The sequence below is a fragment of the Mauremys reevesii genome, linkage group 1 (assembly GCF_016161935.1).
Source record: "Mauremys reevesii isolate NIE-2019 linkage group 1, ASM1616193v1, whole genome shotgun sequence".
NCBI classification, from domain to species: domain Eukaryota; kingdom Metazoa; phylum Chordata; order Testudines; family Geoemydidae; genus Mauremys; species Mauremys reevesii.
This window is the reverse complement of record NC_052623.1, coordinates 349,863,991-349,881,710: the sequence shown is the minus strand read 5'-3', so window position 1 is coordinate 349,881,710 and position 17,720 is coordinate 349,863,991. Positions and strand designations below refer to the sequence as shown.

The 17,720-nt window shown below is 48.2% G+C and overlaps 1 protein-coding gene across 4 annotated transcripts in view; it reads left to right on the top strand.

Moving 5' to 3' along the window:
- Positions 1–17,720, top strand: part of PFKFB3 (6-phosphofructo-2-kinase/fructose-2,6-biphosphatase 3) — a 70,654-nt gene that overhangs the window by 35,082 nt on the left and 17,852 nt on the right. For 3 of the 4 annotated variants that reach the window (XM_039519615.1, XM_039519616.1, XM_039519614.1), the window contains exons 2-7: positions 5,252–5,366; positions 13,128–13,253; positions 13,890–13,986; positions 14,847–14,913; positions 15,551–15,625; positions 16,383–16,439. In XM_039519615.1, coding sequence (XP_039375549.1) covers positions 5,288–5,366; positions 13,128–13,253; positions 13,890–13,986; positions 14,847–14,913; positions 15,551–15,625; positions 16,383–16,439 — 501 coding nt within the window. In that variant the 5' untranslated portion in view covers positions 5,252–5,287. The remainder of the gene's footprint in view (positions 1–5,251; positions 5,367–13,127; positions 13,254–13,889; positions 13,987–14,846; positions 14,914–15,550; positions 15,626–16,382; positions 16,440–17,720) is intronic. The other variant, XM_039519618.1, reaches the window with a different exon arrangement.

The window sequence follows — 17,720 nt, the reverse complement described above, 5'->3', positions numbered from 1 at the left end:
GAAGACGGATAAGAACCCTGTGCAGGGTAACTTTATTTCTGCAGCAGCAGCATGGCAAATCCTAAAGGGACGTAGCCTCCTTGCAGATAAAGTGCCACCTAGATCAATCTCTAGCTAGGTCCTTCAGTAGCACCATTTTTTAAATGGTGGGATTTGGCTGACCAATAGACAGGAAGCCTTTTGGGTCCAAATCACAGGATTCTTTCTTTCCTGAATATCCCATAATGACTTTTGTTATTTGTATTCCTCCCTCTGCATCTTTCTTTACAGCCAGATCCTGTCCATTCCCTCTGGCTCCGCGGTCCACAGAGAACTGGCTTTTCTCCTTTTTGTTTGATGGAGGCATCCCTCACCTTGGGTGACATGCAGGGAACGCTGCGTGACGGGCCGCCTGACACGCAGTCCTGAATAATACCCAGATGGCCACTGCTAAGTGACTTCCAGTCTCGCGCCCTCATAAAAGGGAATTAACTAAACAACTCATGGCCCCGGAATTGGGGAAGCAGCGTGTGCAGTTTACTTACAAGTGTGATAAGCATGTTGGTGTATGAGAAGCTGTGCTTTTTACCACTGCACTTTAGACGGAAGCTGTTTTACAGCTTAGATAACCCCACCACCGTAGCATCTGAGTGCTGCACGAACACCAATGAACATATCCTCAATTTGACTCAGCGGGTGTAGCTGGGTGCTCACACCTTTGGAAATCAGGTCACTTACGTGCCTAAGGATTAACCTAACTTTAGGCTCCTGTTTTGGGGAATCTTGGCCAATAATTATTATGTAGCCTAATTGAAAGGGGTTCTGATTTTAATTCAATCAGGTTTCACTTCCTTGGTACTTGTGATGTCACTACCCTACCAGTTCTCCAGTCATCCACAAGTCTTCCAGGATAAACAGGATATACAAGTGTCACAGTATGAGAGGGGTAGCCGTGTTAGTCTGGATCTGTAAAATCAACAGAGTCCTGTGGCACCTTAAAGACTAACAGACGTATTGGAGCATAAGCTTTCATGGGTGAATACCCACTTCGTCAGAAGCATGTAATGGAAATTTCCAGTGTCACAGTATTCTCTGCTCACCACTGGGGTGCCTGCTTGTGGCTGCAGCTGGGAAATAGCTTTGCCTGGTCCGAGATCCCTTTTCCATCTCTCGTGGGCTGCGGCCCTGTTCACGCTCCAGGAGTTGTGATCCTTCCTCTGTGTGACTCGGCCCTCCAGCCAGGTCACTATATGGTTTCTCCCTGCCAAAATCTCTCAGGACTGGCTGACTGGGCATCATTCCCAGCAGTCCTCCAGTTCAAGCTTATGCCGCTTCCCCAGTGGCAGGCAGGGGAACCTGGGCCCACCCACTACTCCAGGTTTCTGCCTAGGGACCCTACAATCAGCAGCCAAGGTCAGCTCCATCCCAAAATCCTGCTGTTGTTTTCCTGGACTGCTTCCTATTCCGTCTCTGTCAGACTTCCTCCTCCATCATCCCTCTGGGTGGGCCCTTCCCTCAGGGCCAGGAGTTCAGGACTTCTACTCCCTCCCTGAGTTTCCTCCTTTTCCCTCTGTAAGCCCAGAGACTGACTGCAGGCTTCCACATTGCAGCCTCCTTCTGCCCTCTCTTCCTGACCTTAGACCAGTCCTGCCTTCTCCTGCCCAGCTGGACTCCACTTTCAGTAGGTGCTTGCCTATCAAGCTTAACTATCCTTTAGCTGTGGATAGTCAGGTTACTTAACACCTCCCTCTCTCTATCGGCCACCTTAATCCTTTTCCGGGGTAGTGTGGCATCGCAAGATCTTAATTTTTCATGCAAAGAAACAAGCAGGAGGAAAGAGTTTACACATCATCGGATAAGGACATGAAAACATTTTCCTGCCTTCTCAGGTCACCTTTAAATCAGGAGCGAAATTACAGACTTTGGTGGACCTGGTGCTGCTGTATGTTAGCAGCAGCATCTCAGCCCACTGCAATTCAGACACAACTAAACTCTTCCTTGAAACTTGACTCCTTGGAGAAAGCTGACCTGAGAAATTCTTTCACTGATGGAATGGAGAAAACTGAATGCCTTTGCCTCTGTGGATACAGCCAAATCCGAGGCTGTACAGCTGTACTGTACCTTGGAAGGAGGGTAGACTGACCCTTGCGGTCCCTTCTAAACCTCTGATTCTATAATTCTGCCTGTATGCTGAGGCTATAGCAAGGATGTTGGTACTTAAATTGTATATTGTAGTGTCTAACTGTTTGATCTACAGGGTCCCCCACTTCCTGATTTTGTAACAACTCTCTCTGCTCTTGACATACAATTTTGTGTTTTACCAGCCACGCCCTTTTGGATTTTTTTCCCAACTCCCTTACTAGGTTCCCTCCCCCACCACCCCTGGGAGTGTTTTTTGGGACCTTGCATTTTATTCTCCTCAATCAAGGCTACCTTTACATGGGTGATTGTATATTTATTGCAAAGTAAAATTGTGGCCAATTATACGTTCTTGCTATATGTTTGTAACAAAAATATATAGATTTACTTCCAGAAATCAAGGGTACACTATATAGTGTTAAAAACTAGTTGACACTCTAAAGGTTGTTGTGCCAATTTGTTGGAATGGCTTCGTTTTCAAGCATGATAGGTATGTTAAAAATGATTAAAGCAGACTCATGACTCCCAGTATTGCATAAGGGCCTATAGTGTAGCATCTAACACTTGTGGTGTGTTTGTCTGTTGCTGTGTTTACATTGTGCTCAGCACCACGTCTTGAGTTCCTCACCGCTTCTAAACTTTCTACATAAATGAAGTAACTGCATGGGGGCAGACCCTCACCTGGTGTAAGTTGTCATAGCTCCATTGAAGTTAATGGAGTTATGACACTTTACTCCAGCTAAGGATCGTATCTAAATGAAGCAGCTTTGGGAATGCTGGGGACATGCCCCATACAAGCTTGGGGTATATTTTTCTGGCTCTTCCATAATTTTATCTTCACATCTTTATTGGCTATGCTAATTTATTTCAGCCACCCTGGGACTGATTTCATTAAGGCAGTGCCGCTAGCCTGGAAGCATTGTTTTAAACTGGAAAGGTAGCTGGCCATCAGATAAAAATCTGTCAATTTAAAAATTAAACCTTAACCAGTCTGGTGCATTGCCTTTCCTGTGAAATAATGACCTGGCAGCACCAAGCTAATGGGCCCCTATAGGTCATTCCCTGGAATCTAACCATAATCAGTCATTAATCCTGCAGGGAATTAACTTTGCCAAGGACAATATTAAGCGTTTATCCTTCCCCTCCCCCCTCAATCTCATGATTTATTCTTGTGCACAAGAGCTCTCTCTTGCCTTTGTCATTCCGGGCCTGAGCCAATGTCCATAGAAGGATCCCCTTCCATGGGTTTTGGGGTAAGCCTCTATGTCCATTTGGAGAGAGACCCCAAATTTCTGCTGCCTTCAGTGAGTATGAAGGGTGCTGAGCTCTTCACAGGGTCCTGGGTCCCCGCAGGTTCTGTGTCCTTAATACCTGCATATTCGAGACTAGTGACTTCCCCTATTAATCTTACTGTTGTAGTGTGTAAATGACTATGCTTGCTAATAAAAGCATCAGGTCAGTAGGTTATGCTGTTAATACAGGGCTGCTGGACCAGCAGGAATAAGTGCTTAGCAATAGGAACAACGCGCTGCTCCTCCTGTAATAACCAAGCTGAACTCATCTTGGGGGCTGGAGTTTCCCAGCCGCCTGCCTGTCAGCAAGCCCCCCTCTGAAGAGCTGCAGGAGGAGGTAGCGATCAGCGCCCACTGGAGAGCGAGCCGGGCGCCGGCTCTTTCCTAGGGCTGCAGCTCCCTGCCGCAGCAAGTGCATCCAGCTGCGATGAAAGGAGCGTCTGTAGCCAGGGCTGAGGCTTCCCCGCAGAGTCATGCGGAACGTGAGGGACGTGCCTGGACCCGGCAGCCCACACCCCTGTCTGCGTTTTCCCTTTTGTGTCGCTTGTGTGTGTGTAAAAATCAGTTCACGCGCTGAAATGCAGCCTAGCTTTCAATGAGGAGGGGAAATGATCGATATTAAATAGAAACTATAATTGTACTATAAAAATAAGCTCCAGCTCTCCGACCGGTTGCATAAAGGTTACAGGCGCCTGAATGGGGCAGGCAGCAATAGGATAGAGCCAGGGATTTTTCTTTGTTGGTTTTAATGCAAAATCTTTGCATTTATATTTCACCCCTTAATGGAGCGGAGATCATCCCCGTGCATTGTGTATGTACAATATACAGGGAAATAATCCATTGATATTTGGTGTATATCTCAGGGAAATAATCCATTTGGGATTTAGTGTATTCACAATACAGTTCAGTGAAAATATTGATATGTCTATATTTTAGAGCTACTATAAAGTACATAATCCCCCCTTTTCTTATGCATATGAGAACTATACCCTTAGAGTTTCAAGATGTTTATATCTGTGCAATAAATGTGTCTATATATTAGACACTTAGTGTGTGTATATAAAATATGCATGCACCGGTATTTACCAGTGGGTATTGCACCTAGACTAGTATATAATGCTAGAGAATGTATACATACAAATTGGAGCGACAGTGTGCGCTCTTAAAATTATTCTAGAGTCGCGTGGATTATCCGTGCCATGTATGGCTTTTTTGCACGCTTGTCTCACTAATGTGAGTCCTTTGTCTAAGAAAAAGTTGATCGTAACCCCCCCCCCCCAGGGTGGCTGCAGTTCGCCTAGCCGCCACGCGGCGGCAGCACGGGTTGGCGTCTCCAATGCCGGCTGCTCCCTGCGAAGAATCTCCCCCGCCCTTGCCGGCTAGGGGCGGGCTGCGGGTGACGCAGGCTTTGCCGGCCGGTCTTTTGCTGCAGAAATAGCTGCGGCGAGGTGCGAGCCGGGGCATTCACACGAGAGAGGCAGGAGGTGGAGACAGGCTCCCGGGAACCCGTCTCAGTGGCATTCCCCGAACGGCTCCTGCAGAGGGAAGCCCCCGGGGAAATTCCACCCGCGGAGCAGCGTGGCAGGGGCGTGAGGCTGCCTGGTCGGCGAGAATCCAGCCCTCCTGTCCCGGGGAACACGTGCTCCTCGCCGCTGCTTTTGAGTCTGTCGCTCTGTCCCCTCGAGGCAGTGTCCCCGCCTTAACTTTGCAATCATTGCATGATCAGAAGCCTTAGGACTAGCGTGTAAAGACATCAGGTGCTGCAGCGTCCGGGCCCGCTTGTTTAAAAAAACAAACAAAAAAGGGCCCTTTTTCTCTTTCCCGTGCATCTATCCACCCAGCCGGACACGGAGCGCAAACCGACCTTGGTTGTAAAAATGCCCATGGAGCTGACGCAAAGCCGGATCCAGAAGATTTGGCTCCCCAATGATAGCCACCCTGCGCTGCCCCGCAGATGTGAGTACAGCACAGTGGGGGCGGGGGGCGGACAGATGTGTGGGAATAGGGCCGGGGGGGGGGGGATAAGCCTGAGCGGTGCCCGCACCTACGCAGAGCAGGGCCAGTCTATGTGCGCGCTAATGCACCGGCAGGGTGGGCCATGCGGTGTATTTCCGGGAGCTGCCGGTCCTGGCTCTCGCTGGGCGTGGGATGCCGCGAGTGGGGGGAGCTGTGTGTTCCACACGCCTTCCCAGAAGCTGTGAGCGGGATGCTGGGGTGGGGGCTGCCCCTCCCTTGCTCCAAGGAGCCGCCCCTTGTGCCATTGATTTATCCCTTCGGGTGAGCATCGCCCCGTGTTTTAAAACGGATCCTGGGCGCTGCTTGCAACATAGCCTGGGCACGCAGGAGGATTGCACCGGGGAGCAGGGGACATGTACCCCGGAGAGGAGAGTACCGGGCAGGCCCGGGAATGGTGTTTCCCTAGAAATCAAGCGTTGGACATGGGGCTCTAGCGGAGTGGGTGGGAGGAACAGACCCCCCCCACGTCTGCCCTGCCGGGTTTCCCTTGAGCAGAGCATCCGTGTGAGGCTGAGCAGGGCGGGGCGGGGGGTTGCTGCACGCGGTGGGCCGAGGCCCCCGGCGAGCTGTGCGCCTGAATGGGCGTCTAACCGGCCCGTCGCTGCGCGTCTGCGTGTCCTTACTGCAGCCGGCATGGGCGGGGGGGTGACCTGAAACGCTCCCTAGCCCCGGTCTAGCCGCAGCACGCCTCCTCCGGCCGCACGCAGGGCTGGAGGCGGGCACTGCTGCGGCCGCGTGTGACTCCTCCGTGCGGGGGGGGACGCGGGCTGGAAATGGCGATGGGTTTGCCGCATCCGACAGCGCGCATCGCTCCTCGGCTGGGCAGGCGGGGGCCAGACCCGCCGCCTTCCCGTTCTTGGACCCTGGGGCTGCTGGAGGGACGGGACCAGGGAGCTGTCGTGCTGAGAGAGGACCGGTGTGGCTGCCCCACGTGTAGCGTTGCTGGATTGGGTGGGAGAGGGGAGGGGGGAAGCATGGATGCTGCATTGTTCCCAGGGCCCCTCTCTTCCCCCGTACGGGAGATCGGAGCCCGGTGCAGTCCCACCTCCCTCCAAAAGAAATTCCTGCACCTAATTCTCCTCTTTGTTAAGGGGCTGCAGTGCCGAACTGCATAGCTATAACATCTTGCACCCAGGGATCGCCACGTTCTTTATAAACATTAATTAATGAAGTCTCATATACTATCCCCTGAAGAAGAGCTCTCTGGGTAAGCTCCAAAGTGTCTCTCTCACCTGCCGAAGTTGGGCCAATGAAAGATATTACCTCACCCACCTTGTCTCTAATATCCTGGGACCCACAGGGGTAAAACAACACTGCATCGTACCATCCCCGTCTTTCCCCATGAGAGCTGATTAAAGTGTTTCTCCCCTGAAAAGTCCCATTTCTTTAAACAAGAAGTAAAGTCTGTAGCATCCCCCCCTCTCCTCCCCGCCCCCATCTTGGGATTCACTTTTAGCTCTGCCAGGATGAGACAAGTGGTGGTGGCTGGGTGCTGTCATAGTTGTGGGTCACCTGGTTATTTGCCTTCACCTGGCTTTGGATAGGCTCCTCTGATACAGAGAAGTCTGGTGGGACAACCCACCCTATCAGGGGATGCCGATCTCTCTAACCCACTTTCAGAGCCATGGCCTGGCAAACCCGACCTAATTTTGTAAAGTTACATCACTCCTTATTTCGGCTGGGATTGTCAAAAGCCTGATTCTGCTTGGAGTTTTACCATTGACTTCAACGGGAGCAGACTTAGCGTTGGAAAGTCTCTCACCCTCAGCTTCCATGTGCAAAATGAGCAGCATAAGTGACTTGATTTTAGTTGTGATCCCGTAGCAGGGAGGTGAAAGGGGTAAGCGGGGTGAATAATAAAGATGAAACGTTAGCTTCATAATTTGATATTTTTTTTTAAACTGGCGTGAACAGAAAGTCTCGTGGTCAAAAAATGGAACCATTCAATTAAAACAAAAACGCAAACACCGGGATCATATAGGTGCTACTGCAGTACAAAGCATCAAAATACATTTTGCCTGTTCGGGAGTCGGTCAGCTTATGTGTAAGCAAAGCTGTAAAGATGCAAGTCACATAACTTTGACCACCCCTAAAGAAGCAGTCTAGAAACCTTTGCACAAATACTGCTGGTGAGAGGTGAGGATTGCTTGTGCTCTGCACAGAGGTAATTTGGACCGTCAGCGATACTAGTCTTGTCTTTTAGCTAAGCCTTGTATTTTAAAATAGTTTGTACATTTGTGTCCCTCCGCCAGAAACATTGCCCTTTTAAACAGCTGGGGTTAAAAACCAGCCACTGATTCTGCTGGCTCTCTTGCCTATGAAATATGTGTGTGTGTGAGAGAGAGAGTGTGTGTGTTGAATGCAAATACGATTTTACAACAAATAAGGAAAACAAATGTGGTCTCTGGTCCTACAGAGAAAACTATACGATATTTTCCTAATGGATTTGCCAGTCAAATTAAATGAGATTTTATTAGCTGGAGAAACTATACGAGTGTTGCCAAAGCGTAAGAAAAAGCCCGACCCCTGGGATTTCTGTCAGAGATGGCACAATCTGCCCAGAACAGGGCTACCCCCTGCGTTCCTTTGTCAGTCAGCTGGGTAGAGTAAACTGAGTAGGAAATAGCTTTATGGAGAAGGCTGCAGATCTGTGTGGCAGCAGGACCTTGATTGCTACAGGATAACACGTCTCCTGTCTGGGGAAATTAGCTGTGTAGTTAGCAGATGGGACTTTTACAGGGTACTCCGCTTAGGTGTTTGGCTTCTTAAAGAAATCCCTATAAAACAGATATGGCCCACAGTCATCAACGTAAATCGCTGAGGGAGAGAGAGCTTGTGATGCGTTTTGGTTTATCAAGACTTCCGTGGAAGTGCTAGTTGATGTGATAATGGAGCTTTGATTACTCTCCCTTAACATGGAATGGGTCCCCTCGGGGGTGATTCCTACTATACTTCTTTAATGTTATTCATTTGGGCATCAAGGATATTTCCCCCCCACCCCCCGCCCGCAGCTGCTCCATACAAATAAAACAAGGAGCACAAACATCACTCCGGACTGCAGAGCTAATACTGAGCTACAATAAAGATTCGTATCTAATGCAAACAGCCTGAAATCCCAGGGAAAGCAGGGAGCGATAGTGTCTCTTTTAAGCATCATCGAAAAGCTTCCCGGGCCAACGGCTTGAATTTTTCTGCGTGTGTGCATGTGAAATAATTAGTCGGATTGGCTGACTTCTTGTTAGGGGAGATCGAATGGATGTGAAATGATGCCTCCCTCCCGCCTTTGGATGGCGATCCATTAAATTTCTGTCAAGTTGCACGTCTCTCACGTAGTCTGTGAAGCCAAGTTATTGCAGACGGCTTAATGGGCAGAGCCACTCACTTTACAAGAAGGAGGGGTGCGCGTGCATGGAATATTTGAGGATGCACGGCTGGTACTTTTCTCTTCCTTCATCCTTGCTCAACTTGCATGTGTACCTGTGTGTGTGTGTGTATATTTGTGTGTGTGTATTATTATACAATTATATACCTAATATATATGTATCCTGTGTGCGCTGTGTACAGGCAAGCAATTCTGTGGAGTCAGCTACCAGAGTGACACACACACACACACACACACACATACCATAGAAATGCACTAATTTACCAAAGTGTTTTTATATAAATGTGTATGTGCACATGTGCATGCATATTTTTATAAAGTATATGCATTGTAGAAAAGTCCAGACAGGTATATTACACACATCTGTTTTGCAGCCCCTCCTAACCCAGTGTCATTCTGTTGTTTGTCCTGATCTTGCAGCTTTGTATTCTTGGTGTCTGTTTGGCATAGGCTAACAGTCTTTATTTAGATAGTAAAAATAAACATTGATTGGGGGGGGAGGGGGGATTTTCTATTTTAAACTCAGGTTGGTAGTAGCAGGAAATCCCCCTCACACGCGCTTTGATGAATATCATGGCACATTGGGAATTGTTTGCACTGATTTTTGTGCTTCTAAAGATCCTAGCTGAATCCTCTTTACAGTTGGAACTTGTTTTGGTTACACTGAAATCTGTATTATTTTTAGTGGAGGCCAGAAAGGATTAACGGAATCTTTGGTTCATTTTATGTGCTCCACGCTTTGCACCTTTCCAGGTTTTTCATTTAGTTCCTGTAAACGTCATTGAAAGACTCCCACTGACTTTGGTGGGCTTTAGATCAGGGTCTTAACAAGGAAGTGCACATGCAATTTCCAGCTGCCACTTCTCTTTAGGAGGTACCTTTATTCCAATGACTCTCCCCAACCCCAAGTTTATGGACTTTCCTTAAAATGCAGCTGATGAAAAATTTCCAAATGAAGATGCTCAACTCCTGCAACTGCTGTTAAAGTCAGTGGGTGCAACTGCCATTAAAGTCAGTGGGAGCAGTGTGTGTGCTCAGCACCTCTGAGGATCAGACCCCAGCACCTCTGAGGATCAGACCCTAAGATTTGCAGATTTGCCTGTGTGTATGTGCATGCTCATCCTTGCAGGGTCAGATTTAATTGACTGGAGCGTAAGAATAATGAAATATTCAGTGGAGCGAACCGTCCAATTCCCTTCTCTGTTCAAGTATCTATTTATTTTTAATGTCGAGCACACTTGGCAAAATTCCTCTTGGCTCAGTGTTGTGGATCTTTTTTTCTGCTGTGGGGGAAGGGAGCAAATTTAATTTCTTCTTTCACCTCTCACCCTCCCTGGCCAATGGTGAGACTTCAGCAGTGCCGGTGTAAGTGTAGAGATGGGGAAACACCTGCAGTGCTGCCCTGAGGTCTGGGATTGGGGATCTCTTGTAATTGCTGCAGCCCAGCTCTGATTTGGTGAGCTCAAGTGGGAAAATTGGGGGATCGCTCCTTTAATCTCGCCCTGCAGACCCGGACTGCAGAGCCCGGAGGCGAGATGGTAACTCAGGAGAGCAAGGCTGAACAGACCCGACCAGGAATTTTTTCTTTTCAGATTTGTTTTAGTCTTTTACTGGAGTGTTTCAAGACTGGCTTCATTTTTTTCCCATTAGTGCAAGAAAAACTTGTGTGCGTTTTTTTTTTTTAAGTTAACCATTCTATCATTCTTTGATTTTTCAGTGTTGACCTCCCTGTTGGCTAAGATCCAGTCCTCTGTTAGTCAGCTATATCAGGCACTGGCAAGAGTAATGACTCGAGGATCTAATTGGTCTTTTTCACTGTTGCTATAATTTTGTACCAGGTTGTCCTTTTTCCAGTAGCTTTAGGAATTTTTTTTTTTTGGACTCAAGGGGGTAGAAATATGTCCTGATCTCGATGCACAGGAATTTCCATAGACATTAAAAGGAATCTACATCCCTTAAATTTGACTGTGACTCCCAAATCTAGTTTGAGAAAACTCCTATTCCCCTTTCCCTTTCAGCAATCTGCCTCTTGCTTGCACCATCCAAAAATATTGGCAGAGCTCAGCAAATCACATGATCCAGATTGATCTGATGCAGCCGAATGAGAGTCCCGTTTATTGCATGCACAAAGCTCAGCTTCATTCTGTGCGGTTATTACGTTTATTTTTCTTGCTGTATATAACAAAAGACATTCACTCCTTGCATGCCATTGTGATGAGGCAGACAGAACTATCAGTGTGTAAGGAATGGAGGAAAAATGTCCTTGAAAGGCTTGTGAATAAAATGAGGACTGGCGATAACTTCACTCTGAGTTGTCCATAGGTGACTCTTATTTAAGGCTGTTCTTATGCTTAGCATGAAGACCAGGAGGTTTTGCATATGGGATGCCAAGTAGCATTAAGAAACTCAACTATAGTCCAGATTCTGTTTTGCCATCAATGACAGCTGTCATCCTTTCTTGCATTTTTCTGTACCTGGTGTAAGTGCCAGTCCTTTCCTTGTTGGGGATGGAGATGTCTAAGTACGAGAGAAATTTGGCTCAGAAATCTTGCTACTTTTTGGTCATGTAATTAAGTTAAACGAGGAGGGATCTTTATTTTAACAGCTAACCTGCCGCCGTGTCAAATAGTGCTTTTTCTGCTGTTATCTCTGAACTGAATTTCAATCCATTGACACAGATCGGGCTTTAAATTTTAAAAAGTACCTGCTTCAAAATAGCTTTAGATACATGTGGTAAGCAGTGGAGGCTGTAATGGACCGTTTCGCTTTTAAATGTCACTTTCTGAACGGCCACAGCTCTGCAGCTAATGTGCATCTTTCGATTTCTGTCCTTTTTCAAGCACAAGAGGGTGGTCAGTTGCATGTTTGTGTTCACTTAAAAGCTGTTACTCATTCTAAGAAAGCTGGTTGGAAGGGACTGTCCAGTGGGTTTATAGCCTTCTCTTTCAGGGCTTTAGAGACCTGCAGTCATGTCTGCAAATTTTTGAATGCAGCGGTTGCATCTTAGTCTTTCATGGATTTTTTTTTTCTGCATCATAAATCCTCATTTGGATCTCTTCCTGAGCACAGACAGACAGGACTAGAATGGGCAGGGCCGTTCTGCAGGACCCAATGGAGGTGTATTTGCTGAGTGGGGAAAGCAGTCCGAACAAGGCCTGCCCTATGTCTAAGTCTGGCTAGCGTTGCCGTGGCTTGCATTTGTGAGCACCAGTGTTGCACTCTGTAACAGGAGCGAAGTAACTAAAGGCCGTTGCAGTGAAGCACGTTTACACTTCCCATGTCCCTGGGATGTTCAGGACACCGTGCTCCTTGTTGTGAGAGGACTTCAAGAACACTTGAGTCCTCTGGGAGTGGTGTACAAAGCAAAGTCACAAAGTGGGGACTGGGCGTGGTTTAACTTGACTTCATCTGCCTGCAACTCCAGAATGCCATCTCGGCAGCGGCAGAGAGCATTAGCCAGGAGCCAGTTCTGCTCGGGCATGTGTGATCCGTGAATGCCTTGCTGCTAAGTTGGACCAGCTTCAGTCAGTGCCTTTTGAATCCCAGTGAACTACCCACTTGTATAGAAGAAGGTCTAGGTTGCTGGAAAGTCATATGCAGGAGGCGGCCCGTTAGCGTTCCAAAGAGCTTGGATACTGAGTAACTCTTCTGGGAACCAGGTTCTGAGGAGAAGTATCTTGTGTTTCAAACCAAACATAATGAATCATACCATTGTCGCCTGCATTCCACTAGCTCTTTATTGAAGTAGTCCACCAGTGTCCCTGTGAGGTGGGGGAGCTATTATTGTCCTCATTTTATAAATGGGGAAACTAAGGCACAGAAGGATGATGTGACTTGCCCAAGGTCGTGCAGAAGTCTGTGGTAGAGCTGGATGTAGAACCGTGTCTCCTAATCCTGAACTTCAGCTGTAAGACTGTCTGCCTTCCCTCTCTTCTCTGTTCAAGTATCTATTTATCAGTGCTTAGGAGAAGAGGTATTGCTTGGTTTCATCAGGCCACTGCATCAGGCTTCGTTACCCGGCGACCCCAGAGCTGTCTGCTGCCCATCTCTGCTCAGTCTGACACGTGTTCATTCAGCAGATCCTGTTGCAAAAATGAGTCAGCAAATTTGCAGACTCGAGGCTGCAGTGCCTGGCGCCAGTTGTTCGGAGGGGGAGAGGGAAGACTAAAGAGGGAGGTATTAGATTTCCTCCGGCTGTGGATGCACTGCGGGGATGTTGGAGCAGTAGTAAGCACCCTGATGCCTGCTTTGTCAAACCTCGCAGGGATGATGCTGAGGGATTATAATGACTTCTTGTGTGTTTTCTCTCTTCATTGTAGCCTGCGGGCCGCAGCTTACCAATTCCCCCACTGTGATCGTTATGGTTGGCCTTCCAGCTCGGGGGAAGACCTACATCTCCAAGAAGCTGACTCGCTACCTCAATTGGATTGGTGTCCCAACAAAAGGTGAGGCCCCAGCCAGCCGTTCCTGCTAGAAGATGTGTGCCCTGGTCCACTGGGGATGTGCCTGTGGAGTTAAACACTCCAGTGGATTGAGCCTGGCAGGATCTCCCTCTTCCGCATCCATCGGGGAGAGAGATCCTTGAGAGAGGATCCTGACTACTTGGTGGCTTCTGCCTGCTCCCCGACCCTTCCACTGATGAGTGACTACAGAGATGATCCTTTTTCGCCGAGGGGGCCAAGCCCATTTGGTTTGTTTACCGAAAGGGCTTCTTGCAGCAGAGTTCAGTGTGTGAGGGATTTCCCAAAACCTTTTGCTCCACCTCCTCCCAGGGCGAATCTGGCTCTCGGGTCTGTCCGGAGCGTGTGGGCCCTTGCCAGAAGCTCCCTGCAGTGGAGCAGTGGGCTGCTGAGCCCAGCCATGTTTGACACCCTGGCGGCTCGGATCCCTGGAGAATATCGGCAGGAGATGCTATTTCGTAGTGGGGGTGTTGTGAGGGAGAGAGTTAACCCTTTTCCTGCCAATCCCTGGATGGGTCTCTGTACATCCTGTCATGCTCCTGGAGCCTGCTGTGCTGTATATGGGACATACTAGCTGGCTCCTTTCCAATGCTGTTCTCACTACCTGCCTTCACCTTGCAGTTTTCAACGTGGGAGAGTATCGCCGGGAGGCGGTAAAGCATTACAGCTCCTATGACTTCTTCCGCCCTGACAACGAGGAGGGCATGAATGTCCGGAAGTAAGTTCCCTGTCGCCTTGTTCTGTTAACCCGCCCGCTCTCTTTGAGCCAAAATCTGCTGTCAATTGTAGGTAACCCTTCCCCCTGATTTCAAGGGAATTACTCTGGAGCTAGAACGGTGTAACTGGAAACGCGGTCCGACCCGGTCTCTTAAGATTTCCCCTGTTGCCTCACCCCCACCCAGCTTCTCTCGTTCGGTTTCCAATTCAGGGCTTAGGCTCAGACCCTGAAAGGGATTTAGGCACCAATTCCCTATGAGGATCGAAGCCTTAGAATTTTCAGAAGTGCTGAGCGCCTGCAGCTCCCATTGACGTTAGCTGAACTTTTGAGGGTGCTCAGCATTTCTGAAAAGTGAGCCCTGAGAGTATTGTCCTTGGAGCCCAGGGACTCCCCAGTTCCAGGCCAGGCTATTGACATTCCTGGTTTGGGGTTCTGTGGTGAGAAAGTGGAGTGCAGCTCCCTTTTAGCTTGTCAGAGCCGTCACAAGGTGCAAGGCTGCCTGCTGTCCCGTGGAGGTGCTGAATAACCTGCAGAGTGGCTTCATGTTCACAGAGTGCTGTAGCTGTTATCTAATCAGTCGCTCACAGGAGGTCAGAATTGGGATTCCCATCTGCAAAGTGGGCAAACCTCATTGATGTGAAGCCAGTGGCCTCGCGGTAAATGCTAGAATGGGGGCTTTTGGCCACACAGCTCCGGACCGTCGATCAGGGGATGTCAGTCCTTGCACATACCAGGAATCGTGGGTTGTGGAACGGTTAGGAGGAGTTGGAACTTTAAGGCTTCTTCATCAGGAACAAGCCACTGGCTCTTATAAGCATCTCGAGTTACTTAAGAAACATCTCTTTCTTCCTCTGCTGCAGACAATGTGCCTTAGCCGCCTTGAGAGACGTCAAATTGTACCTGTCGGAGGAAGGTGGCCAGATCGCGGTAAGTTCAGATAAGGGGCTGCTAATTGAAACAAGAGGCCTCTTTCCATCCTCAAAATACCCCCTTGTCAGTGTGTGCTGAGACAGTCCCCCAGTGAAACTGCATCCTGCGGCCTGTGTTCTACACACTGGAACAGCGCCTTGGGGAATAGGCCGTTCCCATCATTACAGGACTTCAGATTGGTCCCATCTCCACAGTATCGAGACCCTCACAAACATGAACACAATCTTCCTCACAGCCTCCCTGTGAGTAATCTACCTGCTGCTTGCAGGGCTGAACAGAGGCTGAGGAATTAAGTGACTTGCCCAAGGCTACAAAGGAAGCTTGTGGTGGGAGAGCCAGGAATTGAACCCACAACTTCAGTGCCTTAAGACCATCCTTCCTTGCACATGCCATTAAATCCACGGAATCCCTTCTGCTCCCTTACTTGCCTTCTGGAGGTTTTTACTGCCATGTTTTTGTTGTAAGATGCAAAGGCTTATAACTGAAAACTGCTTTAAGTGATGAATTTATTACTTTCTTTTTCTGATTCTAAACCCCAGCAAATATATTGTCAAACAGTATTCCCCTGTCCCCTCCCCCGAGAGCTATTTAAATGTCCCCTGAAGGTGACCGCCCTGGCATTTTTATTGTATAGGTTTTTGATGCTACCAATACAACAAGGGAGAGAAGAGGAATGGTTTTAAACTTTGCCAAAGAAAATGGGTTCAAGGTCAGTATACATCAGACTTTTATCTATCTAAGGTACTTATATGGCCTGCGTTACCATAGTATCTGACAGGTTTCAGAGTAGCAGCTGTGTTAGTCTGTGTCCGTAAAAAGAACAGGAGTACTTGTGGCACCTTAGAGACTAACAAATTTATTTGAGCATAAGCTTTTGTGGGCTACGGCCCAGTTCTTCAGATGCATAGAATGGAACATATATTGAGGATATATATATATACACATACAGAGAGCATGAAAAGGTGGGAGTTGTCTTAGTTGTCATAGTATCTGAGTATCTCTCAGGCTGCACAACACCCCTTTGAGGTGGGGAAGTGCTGTTTTACAGATGGGAAAACAGAGGCACAGAGAGACTTAGGTCCAGGTCCTAAAAGGTATTTAGTTGCCTAACTTGGGAGTGAGGAGTCTAAATACCTTTGAGGATCTGGGCCTGTGACATGCCCAAGCTCACACAGGAAGTCTGTGGTGAAGCAGGGTATTGACCCTGGGTTTCCAGAGCCCAGGTTAGTGGGAACCAAACATAAAGAACATTTCCACCCTACTACCCCCTAAGATCTCCAAGCCAAGGAGAATAAAATAGATGAGCTGGTGAGAGGGGAAACTTTCTGCCATATGGTGGATTAGGAAATAGTTTTGAAACATTCTACTCAGAATGGCATGGAATGGTTAGAGCAGACATCAGGCTGGATGTAATAAACTCCCTGTTTCACTGCCAATCTTCAACCGGCGTTTGCTTTGTCTTCCAGGTGTTCTTCATTGAATCTGTTTGCAATGACCCATCCGTGGTTGCCACCAATGTTATGGTGAGAATGGAAAGCTATTATCTATTTCTAAATCCTGTATTTGCACAGATTGTATCTGACCCTAGCTGGTGATCAGCTTATTGTACTTCGGCAGCACTGGGATAATTTACACCAGCTGAGGATATTTAGTTTTGACCTGTCTCAGGGCAGAAAGTGTGTAAAGACTGTCTGGCACCAGCCCCTTCAGGATTAGGCAAATGCATTTGAATACAGCCATCACTTGCAATCTTTTCTGAGCTCCCCAGTCCCCGTTCTTTAATATATAACTGCCAGGGATCCACAGGATCTGTGCCACACCCCAGCTTTTGAACAGTCTCTTGGAGGAAGCCCTGCAGTGTGCCAGGACAGCCCCCTCCCCATCATGGGGATCTCGGTTCTCTTTCAGGGTAGGCCACGCTGCTTCATCGCCTCCTAGACTGAGCTACTGGGCTCCAGCCTGCTCTGCTCAGCAAGTCCAACTGAGGGAGACTCCTGGTAGAGACGTGTATTCTCTTCAAGGACTAACGCACTCCAGCCGGTATTTGCAGTGTCACCCCCAAACAGCATTTTCAAAACGGAGTAGAGTTTATTGGTCAAGTGGGAAGTCCTTAGGTTAGCACAGAGAAATGAAGGTTAAAGCATAGTCCATTCTGGTCAAGACACAATTCATCAGCCAAGCTGTGGTGAACTCCATTTTCAAGCTCTATCTCTCCCTGACTTCCTTCCTTAGTCTATTCCAAGGTGAGAGAGCCCCAAGCTTCTTCCAGAAGCCATCTCTTATCCCCTGTTGGTCATGTCTGTCCTTTGTTCTCAAGGCAGGACCATGCTGAGTTCACAGCCCCGCTGGCCAGAGCTTCCTGTTATGAGTCACTGGAGCTTGCATTGTGTCTCTGTTTCTTAATGACTCTAATTGTTTCACCCAGACCGGGGTGACACACATCTCTATGTTGTAGTCTGCCCTGAGAGCAAACGTAGTCCTTTTCCCTCCACTTGGTAGCAATCCAAAGTAGGGGGGAAGCTGAGCCACGCATATGACTCATAAAAATATTACAAAATATTCCCACTTTGTCACAATATAACTTCATAACAAGGGGCAATTTTTTCAAAAGTTCTTAAGTGGCTGGAGTATAAATCCCAGTTTCAAAAATGACCGTGAAGCCTAAATCTCAGTGCAAGTCAATGGGACTTAGGCTCCTAAGTCACTCCTGTGCTTTTTGAAAACTTGACTCAAGGTCTGTGTAGCCGAGCGCTTCGTTGCTCGCGGTACCAATTTGCTGGAGCCCACTCTGTCACACACCAGTG